Consider the following 27842-nt stretch of genomic DNA (forward strand, 5'->3'; position numbering starts at 1 on the left):
CCCCTGTATCAGCCACTCCTCCCCCTTTTCTGTCCTCTGAACTTGCTGATGCTGCATCCTCCCCATCTTTAAAAAAGGGCTACCACATCTAATTGATGTGGTAATTAATAACAAGCTGCTCTTTCTCAATTCTTCCAAACAATTGTGGACAGGGTTGAGTTAAATATCCTACATGTGCTTGTTTAGGGTCTGTTGTGTTATGTTGGTTGTTGGTTTTGTTTTGTTTGGTTGTTTTTTGTTTTTTTTTTAGTCTCCTTTGGTTTTGGCAGTTTGCTGTCTTTATGACTTTGTCTTTAGTGACTGCTGTCATTAAAACTGGATGAGCACCTGGAGGTCGTAAACTGGGTGATAAACTGATGTCAGAAATATGAAAAATAACAGTGGGTCTCTGTTAGGGTAGAGGGGTAGGAGCAAGTAAGTGATTGCACCCGGAAAATTAAACTCTTCTTTCTCCTTGAGCTTTAGGTTGAGTGAAATATCCTACATGTGCTTGTTTAGGATCTTTTGTGTTTTGGTTTTGTTTTTTTTTTTTTTTTGTTAGTGTTTGGGTGGGTGGGCTTTGTGTGTTTGGGGGAGGGGGGGTGTTGTGTGTTTGTGGTGTTTTTTTGTTTGTTGTTTTGTTGGTTTTGTTTTAGGGTTTGTTTTGTTTGTTTTTGGTTTTTAAGAGTCTCCTTTGGTTTTGGCAGCTATGGTCTCCTGTCCTTAAACCGAATGAACACCCGGGGGTCAAACCCCTCTACAGAAATATGAGCAACAGCCGCGTGCCTCAGTGTTAGGAGCGAATAAACGACTGCACCTGGAAAAGTAAACTCTTCTTTCTCCTTCAGCTCAAGTAAACGTGGCCGAGAGAAGAGCCAAGCACCGACCCCAAGCGCCTGCTCGTCTGCTCTCAAGTCCCTCACGCTAAAGCAAACCTCGCCTTCCTCCCCGAAGTGCTGCCAGGAGCGCAGCCGCCCGCCGGAGAGCTTGGGCCGGCAGGTAGGCTGGAAAAAGGGGCGAAAACCCGCTTTCCCCCCCTCCCCCTCCATTTCTCCTCACAGCCGGGCTCCGCTTCCCAACCCCGCGGCGGGCGCCAGCTCTGCCGTAAAGCGCCGCCAACTGTCGCGCGCCCGTCCCTCCTTGCCGCACACGTACACCGTCCCCGGTCGCTGGCCCCCCCCCCCCCCCCCCACCCCCCCGCCCGGTCTGTCGGGGCGGCGGATGGAGGCGGCGGGAGGCCGCTCGCTCCCGCGGGCAGGGGGGCCGAGCGCGTAGGGCTAGGCGCCATGCTGGCCGCCGCTTGGGTGGGGAGGGGTTTCTGGGGGTTCCTCCGCAGCGCGGAGCGGAGGCGGCCGGGGGGGAGCGGCGGCCGCCGTCCCGGTAACGGCGCCGTTTTCTGCTTTGGGGGGGGGGGTGGCGGGCCCGGCCCTGCGCGCGCCCCGGCGGCTGCTGCGCGCGCCCGCCGCCGCCGCCGCCTGGCGCCGCCTCAGCGCGGGGGGGGCCGCGCCGCCGGAGCCCCGCGACCCCCCCCAAACGCGACCCCCCCGGCAGCGGCGTGCGGCGGGGCGGTGCGCCGAGCTGGTGCGTGAGGCGGGAACGGCGGGGGGGGCGTGTGAGGTGTGTGCGTGGAGGGGGTTTGGGGGTGCGTGTGAGGTGTGTGCGTGGAGGGGGTGTGTGTGGGGTGGGTTGGGGTGGGTGTGGGGGGTGAGGGGGTGCGTGTGAGGTGTGTGCGTGGAGGGGGTTTGGGGGTGCGTGTGAGGTGTGTGCGTGGAGGGGGTGTGTGTGGGGTGGGTGTAGGGGATGGGGTGTGGGGGAGGGTTTGGGGGGTGTGGGTGGGTGTAGGGTGTGCGTGGAAAGTGTGTGTGCGGGGGGTGTGGGTGTGTATGGGGGGTGTCTGTGGGCAGGTGTGTGGGCATAGGGGATGGGGGGGGGTGCATGTGGGGTGTGTGGGTGGAGGGGGGGGTGGGGTGGGGGTGGGAGCTGTCTGGTGGGGGGTGTGTGTGTGGGGGGGTGGGGTGGGGGTGGGAGCTGTCTGGTGGGGGGGGTGTGTGTGTGGGGGTGTGTGCGTGCCTGGGGGGTGCATGTGGGGTGTGTGGATGGAGGGTGTATGGGGGAGTGGGAGCTGTCTGTTGGGGGGGGGGTGGTGTATGTGTGGGGGGGTGCCCTGCCACTCAAGGGTGCAGCCTGAGGGGGGAGCGCTTGTCCCCCTGAGACACAACGGGGGTGTCGTGGCAGCCAGGCCAGGGCCTTTCGGGGCTCGGCATTAATGTTCATGGCTCCGAGGCCGTGTCCGTCATTCTTGCGCAAACAGCAGGTTGCTGCCAAGAACTGAGAAGCCTTTCCCTCTAGTTCACCTTAAAGCCTGTGTTTGTCTTGATTAGTTCTGCTACGTGCCAAGGGAGGGCTTGCCTTCCTGGCCTGAACTTTTGGCTTTCTTGGTTTACAGTATGAAAACCCCTGGACGATCCCGAATATGCTGTCAATGGCAAGGATGGGTTTGGTGCCAGTTTTAGGCTATTTGATTGTTGAAGAAAATTTCAGCGTTGCACTAGGTGTCTTCGTTTTGGCTGGCGTGACGGATTTGGTACGTTTACATCAGTTTGGAAGTTGGGGATAGCGTGGGTTACGGTGATCCCGTTGACACGCGTTGAAATGTAGACTCTAGTGTGGAATGGCAATGAATAAAACAGATTAATTCTCATATTATTTGTTGGCTAGAAACGCTCTATACCTCCTTTGAGATGTTGCGAAGGGAGCTTACAGGTGCCCGATGGGAACTTTGTGCTGGTGGAGCAAAAAAGTTCCCTAAGCAGCCCCATGTGCGCATTGCCTAGCCGGCGCTTCTGCATCTAGTGCTCTGTTACCATGTGCAGGTGTAACCTGCTGAGCCCGTGATGACAATAAATGTGTGAATTTTAGAGTGCCTTTTTTCCTTTTTTTTTTTTTTTTTTTTGGTAAATAATGAGAATTGAATATGTTCAGAGGCTTCCAGAATCTGGAATGCAATGTGGAAAAGCATAAAAGCACGATACAAATATCAGCTAGCAGGTATCATACTTCATCTTAGTTACACCAGCTGTATTATGTGGTGTCGTTCATGAAATATCTCTGTAACAGTAGTATGTATAAGCTATTTTTATTCTTAATTTTCTAACAGTGAAACATTGAACTTTGTTTTTCCTAGCTGGATGGATTTATTGCACGAAACTGGGCTAATCAGAAATCAGCTTTGGGAAGTGCTCTTGACCCTCTGGCTGATAAAATTCTCATCAGTGTGCTCTATGTAAGCCTAACTTGTGCAAATCTTATCCCAGGTGAGAAAAATGTTGGTGACGTGTGCTGTATAAGTTAAAGAAGTTAATTTTATGCGTAGTCATATTTCTTGTGTTTCTGGAAGGAAAACTGCGTGTGGCTTGGAACTCTTGCTTTGTCAGTTGTACTTTGATATTTGCTCCTATTAAATACTTAAAAACCACCCCCCAGCAGACCTCACAGAAAGTATGTGCTGCCATCTACAAAACCAACTAGCATATACTGCCATTTTCAAATGTATTTTCTTTGAAGCAATAATAGTTATATCAAAAATTTTCTCAACTGGATTGTTTGAAGACTTCAGATTAAACCCTTTCAGAAGTCATGTTCAAAATCTTCAGTCGTGCATAAAACTTGTTCAGAAGAATCTGAGACTGGTTATTTCTTCTCGCTTCACATTTTGTGCTCTGTTGGTTTTATTTGTTTTGAATCATGGATGTGATTTTTCACTAGATCCTGTTGGCTTGGTTTTTCAGTTTCACTGACTTCCATGATCATTCTGAGGGATGTAGCGCTCATTGCTGCTGTTTTTTACGTGCGATATAAAACTCTTTCTCCACCGGTAAGTGTATAACATCCATCAAAATTGTATGAAGATGTAATAATTTTATTTTGTTTAAATTTTCCCTATTTTTGCAAGTATAAAAAGACCCGAATAAGCCTTTAACAGAATTGTAACCAAGAGGTTTTCATTTTGAAGCTTGATGGTCGCTCAAAACTTGGGTGGATAGCCTAAGATGCAATGTTGTGCTTGTTCTTTTGCCAGACATTTATAAGCAGAACATAAAATATTTCATAAAATTTCATAAAATAGGTTTTATAGCGATGAGTTAGAGTTATCTGATAACTTTGTTTTTTGTGTGTGTGATTTGTAATAAAACATATAAGAGCAGTAGTGGTATAATTCTTTAGCACTACAGTTGGCTTTTCTGTATCATGTGAAGAGGTATTTCAAATTGAACATACTAGAATTATTATTATTTTTTTTAATCCTCTTTTTCTCCCCCAACAGAGAACACTCAGTAGGTATTTTAACCCCTGTTACGCTACTGCCCAATTAAAACCAACATTCATTAGCAAGGTAAGAGTTGTCACAAAAGATAACTCCTCAGTACTTGGGGTGGTGTGTAGTTTGGAGGGAGGGGGCTGTTTACTGCAACTGCTGAATGCAGTTTCAAAATAGTGCCATCTAATTCGGAGGCAACTTACATCCTGAAAGATTTTCAACTACACTCTGTCAGAGCGCATGCTAATTTCAATAATGTAAGATGCTTTGTTCAAAGAGGCTTCTAAACAAGTTTTCTGTATATGGACTAATACTTAAACCAGTAATAAAAGTGTATATTGGTATTCCTTGCATAGTACACGTCTTCATTTTGGTCACATTTCCCATTTTGTTTTTACCAGATGAATACAGCGGTTCAGCTAATTTTGGTGGCAGCTTCTTTAGCAGCTCCTGTTTTCAATTATGTGGACAGCGTATATCTGCAGACGTTATGGTAACTTATCTCTTCACTTTTTTTTCCAGATAATTTAATGTACTCTTAAAGGAACTGGTAATTGAGATTAATCTAATTTTGTGGAACAAAAAAACTGTGCCCAGATGATGCAATAGATGCATATGCCTGAATTTTTACACGTTTATTCTTAACTGGCACAGGAGCGAGATACTTATGGGTACTTAATTTGCTATACAAGCAAAAAGACATAGACGTGGTATACACCGGCAAAGTGTAAATTCAGATTAATAGTAAAGAAGGGAGAAGGGCTGAATCGGTCCTCTATTTATTCATGCTGTAAGTGTCCTTGAAAAAGCAACCTTGATATCAGTAAAAAAATAGATGGGAAGTGCTTTCTTATTTTTGCTTTATACTGCACCTGCTATCTTGAAATCCAGGTTTCTGAAGCCACTTTGAAGAGCACCTGAAGAAATCAGTGATTCCTGCTAGACTATAGGAAGGAAGGGGAGGGATCAAATGAGAACAGGTGTACAGGAGCGTACCTCCTTTAATCATGGCTGTTCCTTTCACTGCGGTCATTGGAGATTTGAACTGTATCTGAATCTGAATTGTAGCTGACAGCCGGTGTTGCCAGTGCAGTTACTTTTCCTGAGCAGTTAGGTAAGAGTTCAGAACAAAGAGGCTGAACAGCAGATAGCAGAATTACTTAGTAACTTAGTTTAAAGCAGCAGGAAATTCAGTGTGACTTGTCTTTTAGGAAAAACAAAACCAGACCAAACAAAAACCCCAAAGCTTTTAAGGAACTAGGAACCTTGATCTTAAAAGTCAGTGGGGTTTTTCATCCTGTTGGAAAGCCAGATCTAGAATTGCATCTGTGAGAGACACCTACCCTGCTGCTTGTCTGGGGCTCTTTGAGAGTTACCGTGTTGTGAGTAACAGAGAAATGCTGGGTGTACCTTAGCAGGGTCCTCTATAAACACTCTCAGAAATGAGCTGGCTGAGTCTGGCAGCGTGGCCGGGGAGGGCAGTGCCAGTGGAGGGGCAGGACTAGCAGTGGCTCATACCTGAATGGTGTCAGCCTTGGACACCGGGGAATGCTGCTAATTTTAGTTTTTAACTTATTAGTAATTATTATGGTTATTACCCAGTGTCTGGGAAGAGAACGAAAGAGGCTGAAACCGAAACTTGTGCTTCAGCTTTGGAACTTGGTAAAATGATAAGTTCAAGTCTTGTATGGTTTGAATGCTCCCCATTCATACTACCAAGGGATGCTTCCTTACATCAGTCAGTTCTCAAGCTGGTAAAAATGATACAGGGTACAAATGCTGAAACAGATCTTTTGTCTTCCCTTCTCTAAAACAAGTGCTAATGTGGTAAAAATTTGGCCTAGTATGCAATTACACTGGACATGCTACTCAATGCTGGATAGCAGTTCCATTGTTTATCTAATCCTTCACTTAACACTGAATTTCAGCATGTAAACTGCATTTCTGTAGGACATAGTCCATGACTGCAGTGGAAAATAGGGAAGGCTCTTAAAAATAACATTTTTTATTCTCGTACTTAGACTCAGACAACTTACAGGAACTATTTTCCCCAAAGGTGCATCACAGCTTTCACGACGGTAACATCTGCGTACAGCTATTACCACTATGGTCGAAAAACAGTTCAGGTGATAAATAACAAATGAAGTATTCCTGAGGGGACCGGGTCTTGGCAGCGCTGTGTGCTGTACTGCTGAAGCTGGTTGTATTGCAGCTAAGTTTTGGATCAAGAACTCTTGTTTTTCTGCTTAAACCGTGGCATCGCAATGAAGTGAAGTTTCAATGTGTACTGTGTATATATATAGAGAGAGACTTTTCAATGTATTTTTAATTTGTTTAAAAATAAGGTTGTTTACAACAACAAATAAATAATATTCCTAAAGACACAGGTTACTGGTTGCTGCCATGTGCATTCTGACTGATTTTATACTGGTTTTTAAGTCCAAATATGCACTTTTCACCAGCTTTTTGCCATCTTCATGCAAGGCACTGAGTGGGCTGGGACCTGAGCAGAAAAAGCAATTATAATGACAAATTTGTCTTTGTACCTCAACCCAAGTCAGTAAACCAGCACTGCTCATTAGGAGTTAACAACAATATGTCAGCTTGCAGCAGAAGAAAGCATGTCATCAAGGAACAGCGTCTTCAGAAATTGAAACCAGAGTGATAGAAATGTTACCTTGTGTCCTGTGGTGAGATGGAGAAGCCCTGAAGAGTTACTACCCTGCTCCCTTTTCTGTTTACATCCGAGCAACAGTGAACTGTACTCATCAGAGAAGAGTTTTGAGTCCCAAAAGGGTTGGCTGTGCAGCAAAGAGTCTGTACCCCAATGAAGTTACATTTCTCATCCTGTATATTCATTTCTAGTGGTTGAAAGAAACTCCTGTATCTCCAGATTCTTTAAAGCTTCTAAAGGTGCTGTTTAATCTAAATACCATTGGTGAAAAAGGATGCTTTAAATATTGTCCAAATGAATGGAGAGACTGGAATAAACTTTTACATGCGCATACTGTTAATTCTTCCTGTACCTCTAGCTTCAGGAGGGGTACACTGTGATCCCCCTCAGGCAAGGGCAACTTGCACATTTTTTGCCTGTTTTCTGCTTACAAAAAGATGCAGAATAAAGAAATGGGCAGAACACATCGTGTTGATCATAAACTTATGTTTTATATTTTTGAGCAGCATGGTATTTCTGGTATGTCATAAAAAAGAGTGCAGATACACAGGGCTTAAATAACAGATCAGGTGCTAAATGATACCACTGTATTAGCAGAAGAAAATTTGCTGTAGATGTTTCTTAGGTGAGCACATGATATCTTTTGTGACTGCATATGCTTGTATAGACAAAGCATTTTAATATTTTTTTTCATATTTAAACTTGTATCAATTGGTGCACAGAGAAAACACTTTATTTTTATTAGTAACTTGTACCTAACTGTCCCTGGGTTTTGTGGTCTGCCCTGCATCTCACAGCAAAGGGACAGGGAGAAAATCCTATGGAAGTTTCCCTAAAATGTCCAGGTAATTAGTAAAATGGAGTGCTTGAAGAAACTGTTTAGAAAGCAGAAATTTATTGGTCAGGTCATTACTGTTTGGTTCTGCTTAATGGGATGGGGGTTTAGGTGGATTTTTTATGTGTGTGGGTTTGTTTGTTTGTTTCTTTTTTTTTCTTTTTTAATCACAGATACCTTTGAAATACCGCATGAAGCTGCCAGGAAATGGAAGTACAGCGGTCCGGTGAAGGCTCGGAGTGTCGGCAGTGAGTGAGACGTGCTACGCGCCTAAAGCCTGATGTTAAATAAAACCTAACATCGTGTTGGAGCCGCCGCTTTCGCCGCTTAGGGGTTGGTAGCCCGCGAAAAGCGCGACTCGTCTTGACCCTCCCTTTAAAAAAAAAAACAAAAACAAAAAGGAAAACAAAACCACAACAAACAAACAAAAAAAACAACCCACAAAAAACCCCCGCGGGACACGCGTGGGTTTGCCCCTGCGCGGCCGCCGTACTGGCGGGCGGCCCCGCCCTCCCCATCATGGCGGCCCCGGAGGGCTGCAAGCCGCTGAGCGCCCTCCTCAGCGGCATCGCCCAGGCCGCTTACTACGGCAACGGGGACATCACGGAGGAACTCTTGCGTGGGCAGCTCTACCCCGAGGCGGCGCCGGAGGAGTTCCGCGCCCTGAGCGCCAAGATGGGCGGCCTCCTCCAGGTACCGGGGCCGGGGGGGGCAGAGGGCTCTGAGGGACGCCATTGCGGCGGGCTCTGAGGGAATGGCGTCCCTCAGAGGGAAGCCGCTCCGGCGGGCTCCCCGCGGCTGGCTTGGCGATTCCCCTCCGCACCAGAACGAGCGGTTTTCTCCCCCGTGGGGCTCTGGCGGCTGCGGGTGCTGTGGGAACCGGCCGTCCTCAGCGTGGCGTTGAGCTGTGCCGGGTGTTCCTGCGCCGTGTCCCGGGTGGGTAGAAGCAGCCGGTGTGGGCTTTGGTTTCATCCGTTACCCCGCACCGCTCTGCGTGGGAGCACCCGGCTCGCTGCCGGGGTCTCTCTTGGCGTCCCCTCGGCAGCAGGAGCCCGCCGGCCCCGCGCACTCGTGGGCCTGACGCTCGTGGAAATAAGCACGGCCGCTTCCGAGCTCCCTGCGAGGAGCTACTGCTCACAACACCAGCTTTCTCCCGAGAAAACTGTATTTTGGGAAAGCCAGCGCCAGTTACGAAGCGAGCTGGTTTAAATGGCAAACAGATTTTGCTTTGTGTGTGTGAGGGAGGAGCAGGCGTTCTTCCCGGATTGATTTTTTTTTTTTTTTTTTTTTCCTCTCTCCGTTCAGAGAGGGAAGCGTCTTGTAGGTCCCAGTAGCTCGATGTGTCACAGGAAGCCCGCGGGTGGAAATACTCGGGTGGCCGCTGCCACCCGGTGGTTAAATCCACAGCTGTTTTGCAGGATTTACAAACGCAGGCGGTAGTTTTTTTCATTGCTCATGCGATGAAAACATTTAAATGCAGCAGCCCGACTGCGTAATTTTTCATACCCAAACCCCCGTGTTTAGCAGTGAGCTCTTTATGCTGTTTTTTTCACTTTCTAAAGTGTCCTTTTTTTGCATACAAGTAAAGCTGCAACATGTTTCCTTGCTACACGACATGTTCTTTTTACTGCATGGTATTTACATTGCTGAAGATCCATCAATCTGTTTTTCAAAACAACATCTTTTGCATTACTGTTCTCTAAAGAATCTTTGGGATTACCTTGTGTTAGTCTGTATGCTGAAAAGAAAATGTCAGAAACTTTAAAAGCAATCGGCTTTGCTTGCTTTTATCTGTGTTCTCGTTTGTTACAAGGTCAAAAGTAAGCGCGCGCGTGCTTTTTAAAAGAAAAATTACTGTAAAATGACCTTTTTATATATATATATTGCTGCTTCTGTACCAGAAGTCATTATGTTAGTGCAAACATGCACGTTAGCCCAGCAGATGCGCAGTTAAGTGCTGCTTTAAATGACCGAATCATTAAATTCGGTGTCACCAGATGCAGCAGGCAGCACAGGACGGTCCCTCGCAATTATGCTGTGCCCACATCACTGTTAGCGGCAGCCTCTCTCTGTGTGGATCAGGTAAGGAACGGCACGTGTGAAACCTGCTGCTTCAATTGGATATTTCTTTATTGTTGCTTGTGCCCGAAGACAACCATCTTGGTGGGCAGAGCAGTTGGATCTCTTCTGCAAGATGCAGTGTGCCAGCTGGGAAGTATGTTGTTGCCCAAGTGGGGGACTTGCCCATTTTACTCCACCCACTGCCGCTTCTTCTTACCTTTTGACAACTACAGTGCTTTGTACACCACTCTGTGAGTTAACAGTGTTCTGTTGGATTATTGAATAACTCAAAGGGAGGAAACAAAAAGAGAATTACTGCAGAGTTCCTGAGTTTAAATTGTCTCATGACAAAGACCCGATGAGCATCAGAGATGATTAAAGGAGGCAGTTGGGACTTACATCGCCAGGAGCGAAGGGGAGCGGGAAGCAAAATGTGCTCTTTCTTCAGCAGCAAGCTAGTTTGCTGGCATACTGAAGTAAACTGAAACCAATAGCTGCTGATATTCTGAGCGGTGAATTAGACTTTCTCTGAATTGGACACACTGCCTGTTCTCTGCGCTGTCTCGTGAGGCAATGGTGACCTGCATTACCAGAGCCCAGTGAGGATCAGTGTTTGAATCCATGGCTAAGAGCCAGGAAGTTTTGAGTTCTACCTGACAGTATCACTGAAAAAAAAAAAAAAAAAAAGGCTTTCTGTTGTATCATATTCTTTTAGAAAAAGCAACTAATGCTCCCTACATTCTTCACCCCTCCCTGTGTATTCCGGCTGATACTTCTATGCTTTGCTATAGACTCCTGTTCAATTCTTGATTCATTTTTCGTTTTTATTTTTTAAAATTCGTTTCCTCTCTAAATCTGCCTAAGCCAAATTTTACTGTGGTACCCATTCTCTCCTGTTCTGATAGTAATTTTTCAGACCTGGTGGTTATATTTTTTTTTTTTTTTTCTTAACCTGTTCTGAGGTGCTTTTGACTTACCTCTGAGAGATGTGGCAGATAACACAAGAAACATAAGTAGTATTTTTCTAGTTATTTCAATGCAGTATTACAGTACAGTGACTTTAGAGGAATGATAACTTCAAATGAATATTCTCCAAAGTCTATGTAGGCTTTGTCTTTCTCTTTGCAGAAATGGGTAGCTCTTTAGCCATCACTGCAGTGTGACAGCTGCTCAACCAATATGATGGCCAGAAGAGACAGTGCCACATCCAGAGGAAATAGCTAGAGAAACTTAGGTAGGCAAATGTAGTTGACAGATTTGGAATTCAATGAGGATTTTCTGCTTTTGTAAAGGATCCATTGTTTCTTTAATGATCAGATTCATATGATGCCTTGAAAAGCCTGGAATGAAAGCTGAATCATAAAGGTTGATTCTTGCAGGGCTTAAGACTCTCTGGTTTTGTCTGTGGTGGTTTGGTTGTTTTGTTTTGTTTTTTTTTTTTCCTTTCTTTCCCTCTCAAATAAAACTCTTATTCAAGCACTGCTGAGATGTCATGTTCTGGATATAATGTTAATTCAGGCCCTAGAAAACACAGGACACTAAAATTATTTGATATTTACCCATTGTTGTAACATGAGCATATAGCTTAGGAGGATGGCAATATGTTGGGGAGAAGATATCACATTGCCCTCTGTGGTGCTTTAAGAATCAAAACCGGTGACAACTGTGGTCTTCGAGGTCACATCTTCCAATGTGAATTAGCACCTCGCTTTCATCTGGTGTGTCTCATCGTCTTCATGGCCACCACTCTTCCCATCTCCTTGTGGATGAAATTTCTGGGAAACAACCAAAGTTGATGCAGTTCAATGCACTTTTAAGTTGGAAGCTTTGAGCTAAGCAATACACAAAGTACTTTGTACAGACACAACTTCATGTTGAGTATGCATGGATGCTTATTTCTAGTGGGTGACACCTAAGTCCTGTCGATACTTTCAGGATCTCTGTTCTAGAGCATCCTAAAAACTCCCTTGGCTTTCTGGTCATTTTGCGGGCCATCTCTCTTTCACACCTCCCAGTATGGGGCAGGAAAAGGTTAGGGAAAGGGTTGTTCTCTGGAAGTAAGGAGGCTTAAACTTCTTTTCATTTTCTTCCATCTACCAAGTGGGAAAACCCATTGTCCAAGCTATTATTTGTGATACCTCCTTTTCAGATCTCACAGCTGTCCTGTAAATCTCTGCCTCTTGCATGAGCTGACTGGTGTGAAGGCGTCACACAGAGGTATGGTGTGAGCTGCTTTTGTTTGAATGATATGGCAGGGGGAGGAGAAATCCTCTCGGCCGTACAAGTTGTTATCTAAATCTTCAAGCAGCTGAGAACCACCAAACACATACTTGCATGCTTCAGAGAGTTGTCTGGAACACTTTTAGTACCTCTGTGAATTCAGATATGGGGGGGTATTTTGTGTTGTATTTGCTAACAGCCAACTTCAAAAGTGTTCCTCTGTGCTTATAACACCATAGTCTTTGGACACACGTCTTGGATGCTGGTGTCTCACCAGCATCTGAAAGAGCAAGCTCCGCTTGAAGATCTGTGTCATCCCTTCTGTCTCAATTGTCACATGAATTTCTGAGCAAATTTATTCCAGTCTTGATATTTAATTCGCTGTGAAAAGTCTACATGATGAAAATATTAACAGCAATGTTTGTTCTCCTTTTGTGGTTTTATTGTTTCCTTCTTCCTCTGGGTGGTGGAGGAAGGGGAGCAAACAGCAGAATAGCAACAGGAAGTCAGAGTACTTGTTTATGCAGCCACTTCCCTTGTGTGCTGTGATCTGCATCTGAAGTTCAGAAAAAGAGAGATAACTTTTATGTCTCCATTGATCGTAGTACCTAATTGCACCAAATACAGTCTTTCAGGAGGTGGCCATACTGTTTATTTTCAAATACCTCGTTTAGAAGCTCAGGCCCTTTGTATGGTCAATATGGAAAAGATTGGATGTCTTCCACTGTCTTCTGTTGGCTTCACAGGGAATGTAAGCACCTAAATTGGATGGGATGAATAATGCCTCATTCCTGTCTCGATTTTTTTCTGACACCCATCTTCTCGATGGTTAGAAGCAGAGAGATTTGTTGTGAGTTAATTGCTGTAGTACTTCCTGTCTTCTAAGTAATAATCACAGATCCGTACCATAAATCAACCACTTGCTGGTATTAGAGCTGACTATAAATAAGGTGAGGGACTTTCCTGTACCCTCCTGCATTCCACCTGTGCAAAGCACGGCACCTGTGAAAAGTGTGGAGATGAATAAGGGCCACAGAAGTGTACCCTATTTACTGCAGCGGTAAGTGTTTAAATGTTTCTTTTCCCCTGGTTTGTGTATAGAGTAGCCCTGGTTCTGTATTTATAAAAGATGTCATTATGAGCTACTTACAGCTGTTTCCTTTCCTACCCATAGATCTGGTGATGTGCATGAATCATATGACCTCTTTCTAAAATGCCGGATTTATTCTATAGAGAAATCATGTTACCTTATTAAATTTACTTTTTTCAAAATCTTATTTCTTTTCTTGTATGGAATATTCTGGAAGGTAGAACAAAGCCTTAGGAAGGGTCACCCTGAAGAACTGTGCCATTTCAGTGTTCTTCAGTCAATTGTTTTTACCTCTCTGCCTTCATACTTCCCAGCTTCCTACCCTATAAGGTCATAAAATACTGAGAAACTGGAGGAGATCAGCTTTTACAAGTTCTCACCCCCAGCTTTTTGGGTTTTCAAAGATTTCTTCATCCTGATTAAAATACTAAATTTGTCTCCTCTTTACATAAGTTTGATTTACTGTATTCCACTGGTAATAGAGTTACTTTACATCTGGAGTAATTCCACTGTTTTCCTTTTGGTGGCAGTAGGCTATTGGATTTATTGAACACAATCTTTTGCTGTGTTAGAAGTGTCCTGGTTCACTTTTCTGCTTCAGAACAAACTGTACATTGGCTAAATGACAATAAAAATTTCAGCGTGAGGAGTCTAAATATTTTAATACATTTGACTTGTAAGTATGTATTTTCACAAATACTGAGGATGTCACCAGATGTAATAGATATACCGGTATGTCATTGGTAAAATATTAATCAGACTCTATGTAAATAATATGTGAGAACCAAGAACTTGATATCCAACATACAAGATGCACCCTAAGCTCTACGTGTACATTTTATAACCTTGACTAGCCCTCTTCCATCGGTGATTTTCATTAGGAATCACGCTGATATTTCTACCAGATTTTTCTGATGAGTGTGATGTTTAACTTCACTGGTTTTCAGCCAAGAGGCTGATGGTAGCGTTGTTATTTGGCTCTGCTGTGCCACTGGCACGCATGGTGTATCTAAGTCTCGTCTTGAAGCTATTTCTAATTCTGTGAAATGCTCAGCTCTCTCTAGTGATTATTTTTCCTCATGCCTTCAGAGAAAATCTACTGAATAAGAAACTTTTTGATCAAAATCGGATCTAAAGGCTTGTGGGGAAAAACTCAGTGCCGCTAGTATGTAAAATCACTCGGTGTGTAAAATGCTCTGGAGTTGCACAAGCAAACCGTGGGTGCTTTGGAGGCTGCTTAGTGCCATTACCATGAGTTGTCCCTAAAGACTATTGCTCTCCTGCTGGGGACCTCAGTCCTTCCCCTATGAAGTTGCTGTTCTTACCTAGAGAGGAGGTCCCAAAGCATTACTGCCCTTGCTTTAGAAGAGACTATTTGATCTTCATCAATGGGGTTTGCCCTTAGGTGAAAAGTCAGAGTAGAAAAAGAGTCGTAGGGTTCACTTGCTTGTGGAGGATAAAGGGCTTTGCATCTTCTTCAGCAGGGTTTCTGCTGACAGCCACGGGTGGGAAACAAACAACTTCTTGCATTTTCTTATAAGCAAAGAGAGTCGTCATTCTTCCCTCTCCCCAGGTACCTTGTGACTCCTCAAGTACATGGGCTGAGTCATGAACTCTTGAGCGCTTCGCAGTTGGCCAAGCTTCTGCAAGACTGAGAGGCAGAACAGCCTCAGTCTGAAGACTGAGATAAAATAATTTAGGAAGAGTTAATGAGAGGGACTGCTTGCTTTCTGCCATTTAGAATTGCAGTTGTGCCTCCATCTACTGATTAAAAAGATAACTCAGTAGGCATGCTCATTTGCCTCAATTCAGGTGAAAGGAAGCAAATTTCTTCTAAAGCAATATCAACAAGTACTGTGTCCATATGAGGTGCTTTCTGCCCAAATATGCATCCTACATAGTGTTAAACCTTTCACTCCAGCAAATGACTGTGCTTATTATGAATAATTGTATTTGTTAGTGGGCTAGGCAAAAATATACCAACAATAACTGCACAAAAATCTGGGAGGAAGGGAATGTCTACAGTGTTATAACTGGACATACATGAGAAAATTCCTAATATCTTAATTGATGTTTGCCTGGAACAACTAAATTACAAGCCTAGCTAGTCTCTTTGGTTCTTTAATTTAGTGAAACGCCGCTGTTACATTGTTTTCTAATCTGAACACAGCTTGATTGCCACCTCTGCAGTGTCTGGTGTTGCAGCATACATTTGCTCTTCTCAGTATATAAACCTACAGTTACTGTTTCTTTTTTTGACCTATTTCAGCATCATCTGATGGTAGAAAATTGAATGTTTACTTGAACTTGCACCTGCTGTATTGCAGTGATGAAAATGATCATGGATACAGCCCCAAAGCGTTCTTATTAGTGCTTCCAGTATGAATTATTTTAGATTTTAGACACATGTATGCGTGGTCAGTTCAAATAAGGACTGGTGCAGCTGGGAGTTGTAGGAATAGCATGAAGTGGAGAGGGAAAATTCTTCAAAAGAATGAACTGGAGAGGAAGTTTGGCTGCAGGTTGTTACATGGTTGAAGAACATTGACAGGGTGGTAAGATCAGTACTTCACTGCCTAGAGCAGCAATTTGTTGCTTGTGTGTGTTAGCTAGAAAGAAAACTGTACCTGCATTGTTCTGGATTTTTTTTTTTTTTTTAATACTCATTTTTTGGAGATTTCTTCAGTTGCAAGACTCGGTGTTTGTGTTGTTAAAGCCCTCCATATTTGCAGTCCTGTTCTGGGTGCTATTACAATCGCTGAAGAGATGCGTAGAAGGCAGCGTAGCTCGCGATGTGGAGGTGATGGTATTCTGCACTGTGAGCAGATCTATGCGAATTGGGCTGTCCTTTAAACAACGGGGCGTGAGCAAGGAGTCTGCACCTCCACGTTACAAACCTCATAGTCTTCCTACTGCTGTGCAACTACAAGTGCAAACCCTGAAAGCTGGCAGAAACAGGAGGGCTCCCACCATTAGCATGTTGTTCATTTAATTAGTGTTTTCCATAACTCCAGCATGAGGCAGATGTGAAGGGTCATCACCTAACAAGGCCAATCCAAGACTCATTTCATTTGAGATTGTGAAGTGCTGATATGCTGTAACTGTGCCACTTCAGTGAAAATGGCTTACCTTACCTTTAACAGGTTACTTGACCTTTTGTGTCATTTTTTAATGTTCTTAACCTACGGAAAAGCTGTAAATCAAAAGAAGTCAGCAGACCTGCATCACTGATGTGTAATAGGTGTGGTAAACTCTGTATTACCCAAACGAGAAGCAAACGTGTGTCTCTCTCTGTGTTTTTCCTCAATTACAGTATTGATTGTTTCTCTGCAAGTAGAGATCTAGTTGTTTTGTCCCAGTTGTGGAGGTAGGGGCTGCCCTCTCTCCTGTCTAGAGCAGGAAGGTCAGTGCCCGCTCTTCATGTTTGTAATGACTCTGCATTACCTCTTAGTTTTAAAATGTCCTACTGGAAATCTGCTAATTGTCTGTTAATGGACTTCCAGAACAGTGTGCTGCTGAGGAAGTTGAATTCCCTGACGGTTGCGATGCTTCGTATCCCGTTGATTTCCCTTTTCCCATCCAAATGTATGATTCAGTTTGTTGCATTTGTGGAACTACTGCCAGTAAGTAGTATTTTCATCATTAATAACATTAGCAAGTTTTTGATGCATTCTTTATTTCTCAAACACCATCACCCCCCCCCCCCACCCCCCTGGTATGATTAGCATAAATTACATATACGTGTGTGTGTGTGTATGTGATTAGCATATGTTGAGTATATGTGTGTGTGTGTGTGAACGCACACACGCGCAGAATGGCGAGTATATTGATTACACCAACATTCATTAGTCCGATCTGATCCCTACAGTGTTTCTCTTGATTGTAACAGGAGTCTACTCTGAAGACTAGGGAGTCTGATCTTGCCTTTGAATTTCATTACTACAAATTAAATGCTTCTACTATGCTTAATTAGTGTTCATCAAGCACACGCTGTATGTAGTATATTTGAAAAGGGAAAAAAAAACTCCCTTAGGCTTCATGTGTAGTTTCATGCCTTTATTTCAGTAACACTAATGCTCCATTCCCTATTCCCCAAAGTGTGGGAGGAAGTGCTGAAGGGGGTAATGAAGTTCACTGCCATCTTCTCAGCACTGGTGATTTTCTGGACTAGTGTGAGTTGTCTTGCCTGTTTAAATGTGACCTGTGAAAAGGGGAGAACTTGAGTTCTCTCTTCTCCAGTTGGATGCATAAAGAAGGACTGAAGGGAAAGGCTGGACACTGAAATGATTTTCTTTATTATATGATACTTTTAAAATTGTGTCTGTTACGACTGGTGTGAAGACACATTAGTGTTTGCTTGTTCCAGGAGAATACTGATTTTGGCAATGGAGTAAAAACTCTTATTCCAACCTGGTCAATCTCTTGTGAGGCTGCCACACAGCTGAGCAGATAACAGACTTCCTTCTTTCTTCAAATATAGATAGGTTTTTAAGATTGCAAGCAAAGAGTAATCTTATTAGGAAAAAAGACTAGTCAATGGATCCTTTACATTGGGGTGAGCATAATCATCTCTGCTAACGTATATCTCCTCATTTCATAAAAGTTCAGAACAAGAAGAGAGCAACAGAAAGAGCTGTTAATGCATTGAATAACCAACACCCTATCAAAGATACAAAGCTGTGGCATTCACTTGAGCCACTGAAGTTCACAACTAGCATAGGAAAGGGAAATTTGGATGACATTCACGAGTCAACCTTTTTACAAGCTGAACATCTGAAATGTTCCATTCCTGGTAACGCTTAGCAGCTACAGCCTTGGTATGTCATACATTAGTCTTTCTATTGTACTAGTTTGTAGCAAACTGGATGCAGTATATCCAACAACTTGTTAAAAAACAAAACAAAACAAAACCCAAGAACTTGGAGTGGTGAAAATGCTGTTTGTCTATAATGATTCTGGTTTGCAGCTTGTACTCTCTGAATTTCTTCCAGTCTGGTGACCAAGTATGATGGTGCCTTGAACTCTTCAATAGGTTTGGATGACATTTTTTGCAATAGTTTTTTTTTTTTTTAATTAAAAAAAAAAATAAAAAAGAGAAAACATTAGTGGCACAAAATACCAGGTGCTGCAACTGTTACATGAAGTCCTTTGTTCATTGTTGTTTTAGTCATTGAGCCCTGCATTAGGCAGAAATTGTGAGGTAAGAAGCTTTGGCAACTTGAGCTGCTGTCTGAAGGGGTGGTCTGGTTCCCTGGGAGCCTCCCTGGGCAGGAAGGGTTGGCTGCAACTTAGTGAGAGAGCTCCAAGTTTATCCTGAGAGGATCATTGGCTTTAGAACAAAATGAAGTGGGTGACCTTCTTTAAAGGCAGAGCCTAAAATAGCCATTTTTAAAAAATTTCGTATTTATAATTATAAATACATGCTTTTACACAATAACTTTTAAAAAAGGAGGGAGGGGCACTTAATATACGGAGTAATTCAGAACAGACTTGAACGTGGATGGCCTCAATTGTGAAGGGTTAGGAGTTCATTATTGGGAAAACCAAACTGTTTTTTTTTTTAATTTGGGGCATTTTTGTTATGTATTCTGAACACCTGACACTTAAGCCCAGTAGGTTTCCCCATAATTGTGTTCCATTGTGTGTAGTAGTTATATATAATGAAACTGAATCTTACAAATCATATAGGGAATCCAAATCATCCTATACTTCTTTTAGCCACATGATGATTTAAAATTGAACAAAGCAAGTGGAATTTACCTTTCACTTTGTTTACAGTGCACGAGCACCCACCCAATTATAACCAGTAACCCAAGATCTAATTCAGAGTACTTGATCTCTTAAGAAGTTGATAGTTTTCTAGTTGTATAGCAAGCCTGTGACTCCCTCCTCCTCCTCAAGTCACCATAGAGTTTGGTATCTGTTTATCTGCTCTCCTTTAGGACTGGGTATTTCACTTCTAAAGGTGACAGTGATCTTGGAATACATTTTTTTTATCCCTCTAATTCTTTGGCATCTTCTATATTTATCTCTTAGCAGTGCTGATTTATGTGTGATTCCATATAAGTAAAAATAGTTTACAACAGAATCTCACTGAAAACAGGCAAAAAATATACTGTGCAGAGCAAATGTGAAATAATAGCCAACTTGTCCAAACAATTTTTACACTTAAAATAAGTAGTTTTAATTATTTTTAAAATGTTTTAATTATCTCATTTTGCATATGTTAATATATTTCAGAAAGCATGTTTTTCATCTCTATCCATTTCTCCTAATGATAAAAAGTTGCAATACAAATATAGTTTGAGTGAAATTCTGTGTTTTTTCCAAATAAGGTTAGATTTTTTTTCTGGTTGAGAAGTTTTGGGATCTTTGCCAAAAGATTCCTACCTCATCTTGGTGGGTAGCTTTTCCTTTCCCTTCTTTGCGGTCTCTATAAACCATGATGTCAGGATTATGAAACATGTTCTGAAGATATATGCAGACACTGAAGTAGTAACTGTGTAAAAGGCAAGTAAGCTAGAGACATTTTTACTCCTTGTCTGACATTTACACATGGCTTTGTTGTCTCTCTTCAGACTGTCACATCACATGTGCTGTTCTCATACTCTTTTTGCCATTTCTGGTTCAAGAGTAGTTTATATTCTGTTCTAAAAAGCTGCTTGTATAAGTACCCTTTAGTTTTACACGGTCAAATATGGTACAAATATTTTATACATTTGAACTCATTATAATTTCTTTTGCATTTTTCATTAAGCTCAATTTTTTCCTTTTTTGAAGTGAGCAAAATACGTGTAACTCCCCTTTTCTGCAGAAGAGATGGCACATTTAGGCAGTGTGGTATTATTTAGTAGGTATTCTGATACTCATATGGTACTCACGTGTACATGTTTACAAAATATCTACGCACGCATGCGGAGATGAGGGGTCAGAACTGAGTGCCCTTCTAGCAGCATTCAGTGACTCAGTTTTTATACATCGCCTCGGATGAAGATGCTGAGCTGTGGCTCTGAGTCTGGTTGGCGTGTTGCAGCACGGCCCCACGGTTCTCTTTCCAGTGTCACGGGTGAGGTGCATGGACCCCCGGAACTGCGCGTTCCTGATGGGTCTTCAAGAGGTTGTTGTGCTGTTCTCCAGACCTCTTGAGACCTCCAAGATGGTTCTCTCTTGAGGACTCCAAGGAGCCCGAAGGCATGAGTGGCTGATGCAGCTTTGCAGAAGGACTCTTCTCCCATCGGTTACTGGATGCGCCTCCTTCGCGTACGTGCCTCTGTTTTGTGTCTGTTGTATAAAGTCTCCTGAACAATCGGAAGAGAGGGGTCTGGCTTTGGCTTGTTGTGAACCAGGTTTAAAAGAGTGCCGGTTGTTCCTTGCTTGTCAGGGAGAGTGCTTTTGTTCACAAGATTCGTTTTATGACATGTCAGTTTATGATGTGTCAGGAAATCTATAAAGTCTTGTAATGAAAAGAAAGCACTGGAGAAATTTCCTAGTTCGTGTGGACGAGTGGTAGGGAGTTTACTGAATATAAGTAGCCCCCAATTTGACTAAAAGCCAAAGAAAAGCCATGGGAAAAATTAATTGAATTAAGTTTGGTGGCATGGGCTGCAGTGTCTTGGAGCATTTGAGTGCTGAAGTTTTTACCTTTTAAGGCCGGCGATGGTGAAATCTAAAGTCAGATTTTGTTCATCAGCAAAGAGTTTTCACTGGTGGTATGAGTCTGCAGGCTCTGCAAACCACTCTTGTGCATGAACAGCTCTGGAGAGCAGTGCATGGTGTCTTTGGAGGCACAGAGGTATGGAGTTGTTCCTACAAGCTCACTGGAACACCTGATGATTTGGCCAACTCTACTGATAGATGACTTTGTCAGGAGCCTAACTTGATAGAAATAGAGAACCCCCTCTGGGGTAATTACAGCAGTCAGTGATATTTAATGTAATTGAAGAATACTTTCAGATTGATATTTTGACTGTTTCATTAAGTCTTTAGCCTTTTTTCCCCAAAAAACATTTATTAGATTTAGTCCTAAGAGCATTTTTGATACAGCAAATGGTACTTAAATCTTTATGGGGAAGTGAGGGATGGTTTCTTCTGAGCTCTCTCTGGTTTGGGGTTTGCTCCCAATCAAGTGTCTTTTTTTCCAGCACCAGGGATGGAGCAGAGACCTTTACAGAGCAGCTGTGATTCTTACAGTGAAGAGTTTGACCTGCTACACCTTTCCTCCTCGTAAAGGCTCAGCTGTTAACAACCACCATGGCAGCTACTGGTTTGGGGGAATGTGTTTTATATTTCACTGAGCTGACAGGAGGGAGAACCATTCCATCCATGCCAAAAGGAAGACCTGCTGGCTGGTATCCTGAGACTGGAAGCTTACCTCTCGCCTGTCAGACCTGTCAATGTGTAACACAAATTGTCAAAATAGGTAATGAATGACCAGATGGTAAAGCACACTTCCTTGCTTCCCTTGAAACTGTGTAGTCTGTAAACTTGTCTCTTTTGCTTGCTCATCTCTTTGCTGCTGTGAAATGTGTCCGTGGGGTTCCGAGCTAAATCAGTGCTATGCTGTGGTGTGAGCCTGGTGTAGGAGTGCAGAAACTCTTCTTCTCCTTTCAGGTAGAAAAATGTAACTCCAGCTATTGCTACAGGTAATACACAGTAGTGCTGCGAAAGGAAGAAAAGCAGAATCCAGAGTTAGAATTTGGCTTCAAATCAGAGTATATGGCAAGACATCATACAGCTGAGGGGTGTGACTCCTATATTTCATGTTGTTCACTGCTGGAGCTGATGCCCAAATGTAAACCAAGGGGAAAATTAGCCGAGTTAATCGTTACCTTTTACAATGCAAACAATCAAGATACACTGAGTAAAAGTGAAAATTAATTCGTGCTGACTAATTGTTTTCTGTGCTTGGTTTACAGCAAAGCAAGTTTGTGCTTTGCCTGATTTCACTGACAGGATCGCTGCCTGCAGAGTGCTACAATAAACTCTGCTAATGTCTGCACCGTTACTGCACTCAGGGTAGGGCTACAACTTTTTTTTTTTTTTTTCCCCACGTGCCTTCAAAATATGAGCTGCTCCAACTCCTATTTTTAACTCTCAGTGAAACGAGATTAAACATGAAGCAGTAGTCTGTGGCAGCAAGTAATTTTCCCAGAATGATTGTAGAAACCTGATAAACACAGTTCTCATTTATTTTATTGTAAGAGAACAGAGGAGCAGGGAAAAAGGCTGACCACGTGGTCTCTTAAGGGAACAACGGGTCGTGTCACCAATTCCGGGACTCTCACTCTGTCTGTCTGTCTCTTCTTGCTTTTATTCCTTCCCTTGATTTTTTTATTTTATTTTTTTTATTTACCATCTGGTATTTATTCTGTCCTATCTGAATTTCTCTTTGCCTTTTATTTTCCTTTCTGTGTTTAGCAATACTACATTAAATGGCTTCCATCTGTTGAGAGTTCTTATTTCTGAATCCAGCTCTTTCAGGAAGACTGAAGAAGAAACCATTTTAGGCTGAAGAATGTAACCTGCAAAGATTTATACATTCTGCAAGAAAACAACTTGCTTCTGCTGAAACGTAGTTCAGGGAGCACATGTGTGTGCTCATTCCTTTTGAAGAAGGTAGAACCTGTCAATCTTGTCTGTAACATGGCTGCATGTTTACAAACTACTGGAAATGTGATGTTTCTTTGCCTCCACTCCAAGTAGCAGAATGCTTTCTAAAGCATAGCATTTTGACTCAAGTGGGGAGAAAACTGATAGCAAAGCTTGGGATTTTTTTGCTGTAATTCAGCTGAGTACAGGTCAGGATAGAAAATTCTATATTTGTATTTTTAATTTTAATATATTTATATTTTTAATCCTCTTATTTGACCCTTCTAGTTGCGAGTATATCTGCTATTAATAGAACATTTCCTTATTTTTTTGGTTCTCTGTTTTATCTCCCTCTAGCATGTTCAATGCCTATCTGTGCTGTCTGAGAAGTGCTTTCCACTGCCTTTTTTCTTGTACATCTCTTCCTCTTTCTATTTTAAATAATTTAAGTGGTTTGGAAACTATTATTCGGGAAGGGGATGGGGTTGCTTTTTTTAATGTTATTGCTTAAATTCCAAGCTTTTAGTATGTATTCGTAATCTGACTATGCAGGCATTGTTTGGAGATTTATATATGACTAATGTTATAAGTGGGTGGACTTGTTCTGTTTTTCTGTTTGTTTGGCTGGTTGTTTTTTAATTTATTCTTGCTCTGTAAGTGGTATAAAGCCTAGACACAGAGTCTTTAAGTAGGTCCAGAGAGAGTAATCTTGATGATTCTTAATTTTCCTTCAGCTAAAGATGTTTTTTTAGGATGGGGCTGGGGTATGGGAGCCATTTTTCTGAGCTCAGCACAGCAGGTTTGCAGGAAGCACAATCTGACCACAGGAGCATGGCTCAGGTTGCGGTTCATCTGGTGGCTGCCTATTTTAATCAACCTTTCATCCTCCTTTGTCATCAAATGAGTCTTCATACCGCAGAAAAATGACACCTCCTGCAAATGAATTTAGGAAGTGGTGTTTTATGGAATTATGAGTTCAAACTGGTCATTTCTAGCAGACACACAAACTAATGGCAGAGGCAGGCTGGAGAAAAAAGTGGTGTGGTCACTTCTGAAGCTTTTAAAAACTAAGGCTGAGATCTCTTTTGCATTCAATTGTAAACTAGGCCAAAAATAGCTGAATATCTACTCCCCTGTTACTGAACTTCATGTTCAAATGAAAAAGTAATTTTAGCAGAGAACATTGGGTTTGGTGAGCTTGTATGCAAAAAAGAGAAAAAAAAAGATAGGGGCTTGAGGGGTTTCTGCTTGGTGGGAATCTGGGAACCTTGAAGGAGAAAATAGAGGAGTCAGCCAAGAAGCATGGAAGCAACCCACTGAGAAGAGTTTTATCTTCCATGTGCGCAGTTGACAAGTCTGGGTGGAATGAAGCTTAAAAAGATTAGAAATGCAGGAAGGGTGTAATTTTGCCTGAAACTTCATCATGCACACACATTTTTCCCATCTGCAGTAGCAGTTTAGTAATTTTTTTGTTGCTGTGAGTCTTTCTGTCCAAGAAGAAGGCTTCATGAAAATCAGAATAACTCAAATTTAAAAATATTTGCAAGTCTACTGAATGTCCGTTGACCTTGTTGGTGTCTCCTTGGCAATAAATAAATAGGCTTTACAGGTTGGAATAAGAAATAGTTGTTGGAGAAGATCTATTACACACTAAAAAAACCCTAAACTACAGGTTTTAAACTAGATCTGTATATTATTATCCTCTTAATGATTCACAGTTAACTCTTTTTTATTAACAGTTTCACTTTTAAATGTGTATTACAGCTCAATAAGGAGCAAACTAAAATAACACTGGGACATAGTATGAAACTTGAATAAAAGAAATTTTTGTCATCTCCCATGGGTTAGATGAAGACTTAAAGATTAGTCAAAATCTTTCTGCTTTGATGTAGAAATACTAAATGTGTTAAGGTCACCTGTGATTTCTGGCTTACAAATTTGCAGGGGGTGCAGAAGGCCTTTAGCTTTCTTTTTTTTTCCTGAAAGATGGATCACCATTTTCAAGTGCAGACAAGCAGGCTGTTGTATCTAATTTTATCTTAATTCTCATTCTCAGGAGAGCTCTTGGACTCTAATAAACAGTGTTTGTGAAGCACAACCTACCAACTAGTTGAAAACTACTGTCTCCAGAAACGTGGGAAAGTCAACTGGACTAAGATCCAGGGAACATCTATGGGAACAGCTCATTTATTTTATAGGACTGGATATCTCAGCAGCCCTTGGGAGAGAGTCTGATCATTACATGCTTACAAAGGAGGACCCAGAAACCACAGGGTTGCAGAGATATTCTCAAATTCCTCCTGTCTGAAGCTACTATTTGCAGAAGAACATGCTGAGCTAACTTTGACAAATAGCTTAGTGTCACTAGGACCCATGCGTGCCGTTAGGCCCAAAGATGCTGAGAGCTGCTTCTGTTCCTGCCCTGCTCTCCCAGGGTTACCTCTCTTCTTAGATAAGGAGAAAGAAACTGCACACCCCAAAGCTGCGTGCAGCAGGCACCCCCTATTTGCCCCAAATTCAGTAGAGGTTTTCTTCTAGGGGTGATAAGTGAAAGGAATGCATAGTATCCTGATGTTAACAAGAATTGGCTTTGTGTGATCAAGGTGTTTTGGCTGAGCGGGGTCCCTTGACATGTTCCTCCTCTCTGCAGCTGGTCCCCCCTCCCTGCGCATGTGCTCCAAGGCTCTGAGAAACAGTTTTCAACGTTGTGTTTCTAAGAGCATCCAAATTACAAGGGCTGTGATACAGGAATAGCCTCACTCCCACTTCCCCAAAACCTCAAGAGGTGGGCTCATTAGTATGGTACACAGCACTGAATTGTTTGTTTCTTTGAGCTTGTGATTTCTTTGTGCTACAGGCTGGCAGCAGCCTGCAATTTTGAGGGTCAGCTGGAGGAAATGCCTACACATGCTGGCATGGCCAGCTTTTGGAGCTGTTCTGTAATGGTTGACAAGTAATGTTGTATTTCTGGAAGTGAAGTGTGTTCTTTTTTCCCAGTGGGATTTACCAATTGTTTTTTCTCGCTGGTGTTGCATGATTGTCAGGCTTTATTTCTCAGAAGAGATAATGAATTTAAGTCTGTTTTCCTGTTCTGTGTACACAGGCACATGTCTAATGGATCTAATTACGCCAATACAAAACTCTCCAGATTATCAAATATTGTTCCATTAAGGAAATAGTATTTGAAATCATATTTTTATTGTCTGAGTTGTATTTGGAGACATAGTGGGTATGTATTGAAGGTGAAAGCAAGGAGAAGTCAGTATGACCAAAACTGTTTCTTGTTTAAAAGCATCTGCCCAGCCTCTGGGCAGCCAAAAAAGCTGTAGCCAATTGCTGAGAGTAGGATGTGCGTGCTTGTAGTATGACATGCTGTCCATAAACTGTACTTCCCAGGGGAAGAAAAAAGTATTATTTTAACAAATCTCAAAATACATAACGTGAGGAAGTTTTTAATAACTAATGCTGTTCTCTTACAGGCTCTAATTTTGAAAATAGGCAAGTTTTCCTTAGTCGCTTGAGTGAATAGTCGTAGTAATGTAAAAATGCGATTACTCGCTGTCCTAGAACAGCTATGATTATATATATTCTTAGGAAACTTTTCTGTTTTGTTAATTGAAGATTTTTATGTTGAAATAGTAATTCATTTGTGATTCCCAATGAAAACTGGAATTTGGTCCTACATAATTTTTTTCCTCAATGTCATCATACTTTTAACACAGCACTTCTTGACGTGCTATAGAACTGTGTAGAGATGGGACAGTCTGTAAATAAAAAGAGGGCATTTTGCAAAAGCATGCTCATTGAGGGCTGCTGAAGAGACAAGGTGGGAAACAACTAAGGCGGTATCGCCATGCACACACACATAGCTCGGAATATAAAGTCTGTGTAATATAGTGGCATGTGTCACTGAGAGTACAGTGAGTGAGGGTACAGCAGGAGATCCTGCACTTTGAGGTCTGCCTGGACTAATTGCCTGGCTTTAAGGAGATGTATCCGTCTTGAACCAATCCTGACAGTGACTCAGCTGTAGGAGCTGATGGATAAAACAGATTTCAGCACCTTTAAGTTTCCAGTTACGGTGCTGAAATGCATTTGGGTTGTTTATTCCAGCAGTGCAACCATCTTTATCAGTGCTGTGGGAGCTGGACAATAGCTGGTCATTGTCCTGCTGGTGGTAAATGCTCATCCAAAGCTCCTGGGGTTGAAAAGCGAGAGAGGGAGACCTATAATCAGATATGTTTTGTCTGTCTTCAGTTATAGGCACAGAAGAACCACTCCTGTTTTAACTTCAGATCAATCCTTAGAAATACCAGTAAGGTGTATTCACTGTAATCTGATATTCTATGTAATACATGACCACTGTTAAAAGTAATGGAAAGAACTGTTTGTAATGCTGTGTAGAGTATGACTGGAAATACTATTTTTTGTCAAGTTAAATGAAAATGTTTCCTCAAATGTTTTTCTTACTTAAAAGCATTTAAAACACAAAGTCTGAAATTTAACTGTGGTCATTCATATGAGCAATGGAGTAGAACTACACTTGTTTAAAGAATTAGTTGTATTAAGTGTTCGTACAACAAAGGAGGTGGAAGATCAGTGAATTGTTCTCTCAATCTTTGTTACTTATATCACGTTTCCTGTCCACAGCGAAATGTTTCCAAGTTAAGATGAAAAAGAACATTAAAATGAGTTGCTGTTCTTATGTGACTTGAAAACCTTTAGAGCTGATGGTAGCTATACTGAAGTATAACTCAATGATTGTTTGTACCCACTTCCAATTAAAATTTATATTAATTATTTTAAGGAAAAACCCGTGAGTTTTTAAGTAGTAGTCATATTTCCAAGCTGAGTGAGATTCTAGTCTGAATGATGGACTTTATCTGTATATTATTTAAAGCATGCATTATACTCCACCAAAATACGGTATGGTGGTTATCTCCTGGTTTCTTAGCTGTGTACATGTACAGTATAAAGTGATCCATATTGTGTGTACCTGTTCCTGTGTATCCGAGAGAGATAAATGTTTGCTAATTATGATACCTGGTTTCCTTCCTCTGTTTTATGTGATAGTGTT

General features: G+C 42.2%; 2 protein-coding genes across 7 annotated transcripts in view; both read left to right on the forward strand.

Moving 5' to 3' along the window:
• The first annotated feature begins 841 nt into the window (after window positions 1-841).
• Window positions 842-27805, forward strand: CRLS1 (cardiolipin synthase 1). 2 transcript variants are annotated; one of them, XR_006165629.1, is made up of 9 exons: window positions 855-978; window positions 2426-2563; window positions 3164-3293; window positions 3768-3853; window positions 4304-4372; window positions 4699-4790; window positions 7980-8139; window positions 21319-21596; window positions 24822-27805. XR_006165629.1 is itself a non-coding variant. In XM_042796172.1 (7 exons), exons 2-7 carry the CDS (start codon window positions 2453-2455, stop codon window positions 6439-6441), a joined length of 576 nt encoding a protein of 191 aa, XP_042652106.1. In that variant the 5' UTR covers window positions 842-978; window positions 2426-2452; the 3' UTR covers window positions 6442-7302. The 2 variants fall into 2 exon arrangements, 1 of the variants encoding a protein (XP_042652106.1); XM_042796172.1 differs by lacking the exons at window positions 7980-8139; window positions 21319-21596; window positions 24822-27805 and adding an exon at window positions 6354-7302 and having other exon boundaries at window positions 842-978.
• The window catches only part of LOC116964166 (COMM domain-containing protein 1-like), a 30105-nt gene continuing 10408 nt past the window's right edge, over window positions 8146-27842 (forward strand). Inside the window, exons 1-2 of one of the 5 annotated variants that reach the window (XR_006165630.1) lie at window positions 8146-8499; window positions 16681-16800. Coding sequence is in view for 3 of the 5 variants with exons in the window: in XM_042796173.1 (XP_042652107.1) it covers window positions 9730-9888; window positions 16681-16800 (279 nt within the window). In the remaining 2 variants the exon portion in view is untranslated. Of the gene's footprint in view, window positions 8500-8525; window positions 9889-16680; window positions 16801-27842 lie in introns of those variants that run through there. The other 4 variants (XR_006165631.1, XM_042796173.1, XM_042796174.1 and 1 more) reach the window with 4 other exon arrangements.

The sequence above is a fragment of the Tyto alba genome, unplaced genomic scaffold (assembly GCF_018691265.1).
Source record: "Tyto alba isolate M040663 unplaced genomic scaffold, T.alba_DEE_v4.0 Super-Scaffold_22, whole genome shotgun sequence".
NCBI lineage: Eukaryota > Metazoa > Chordata > Aves > Strigiformes > Tytonidae > Tyto > Tyto alba.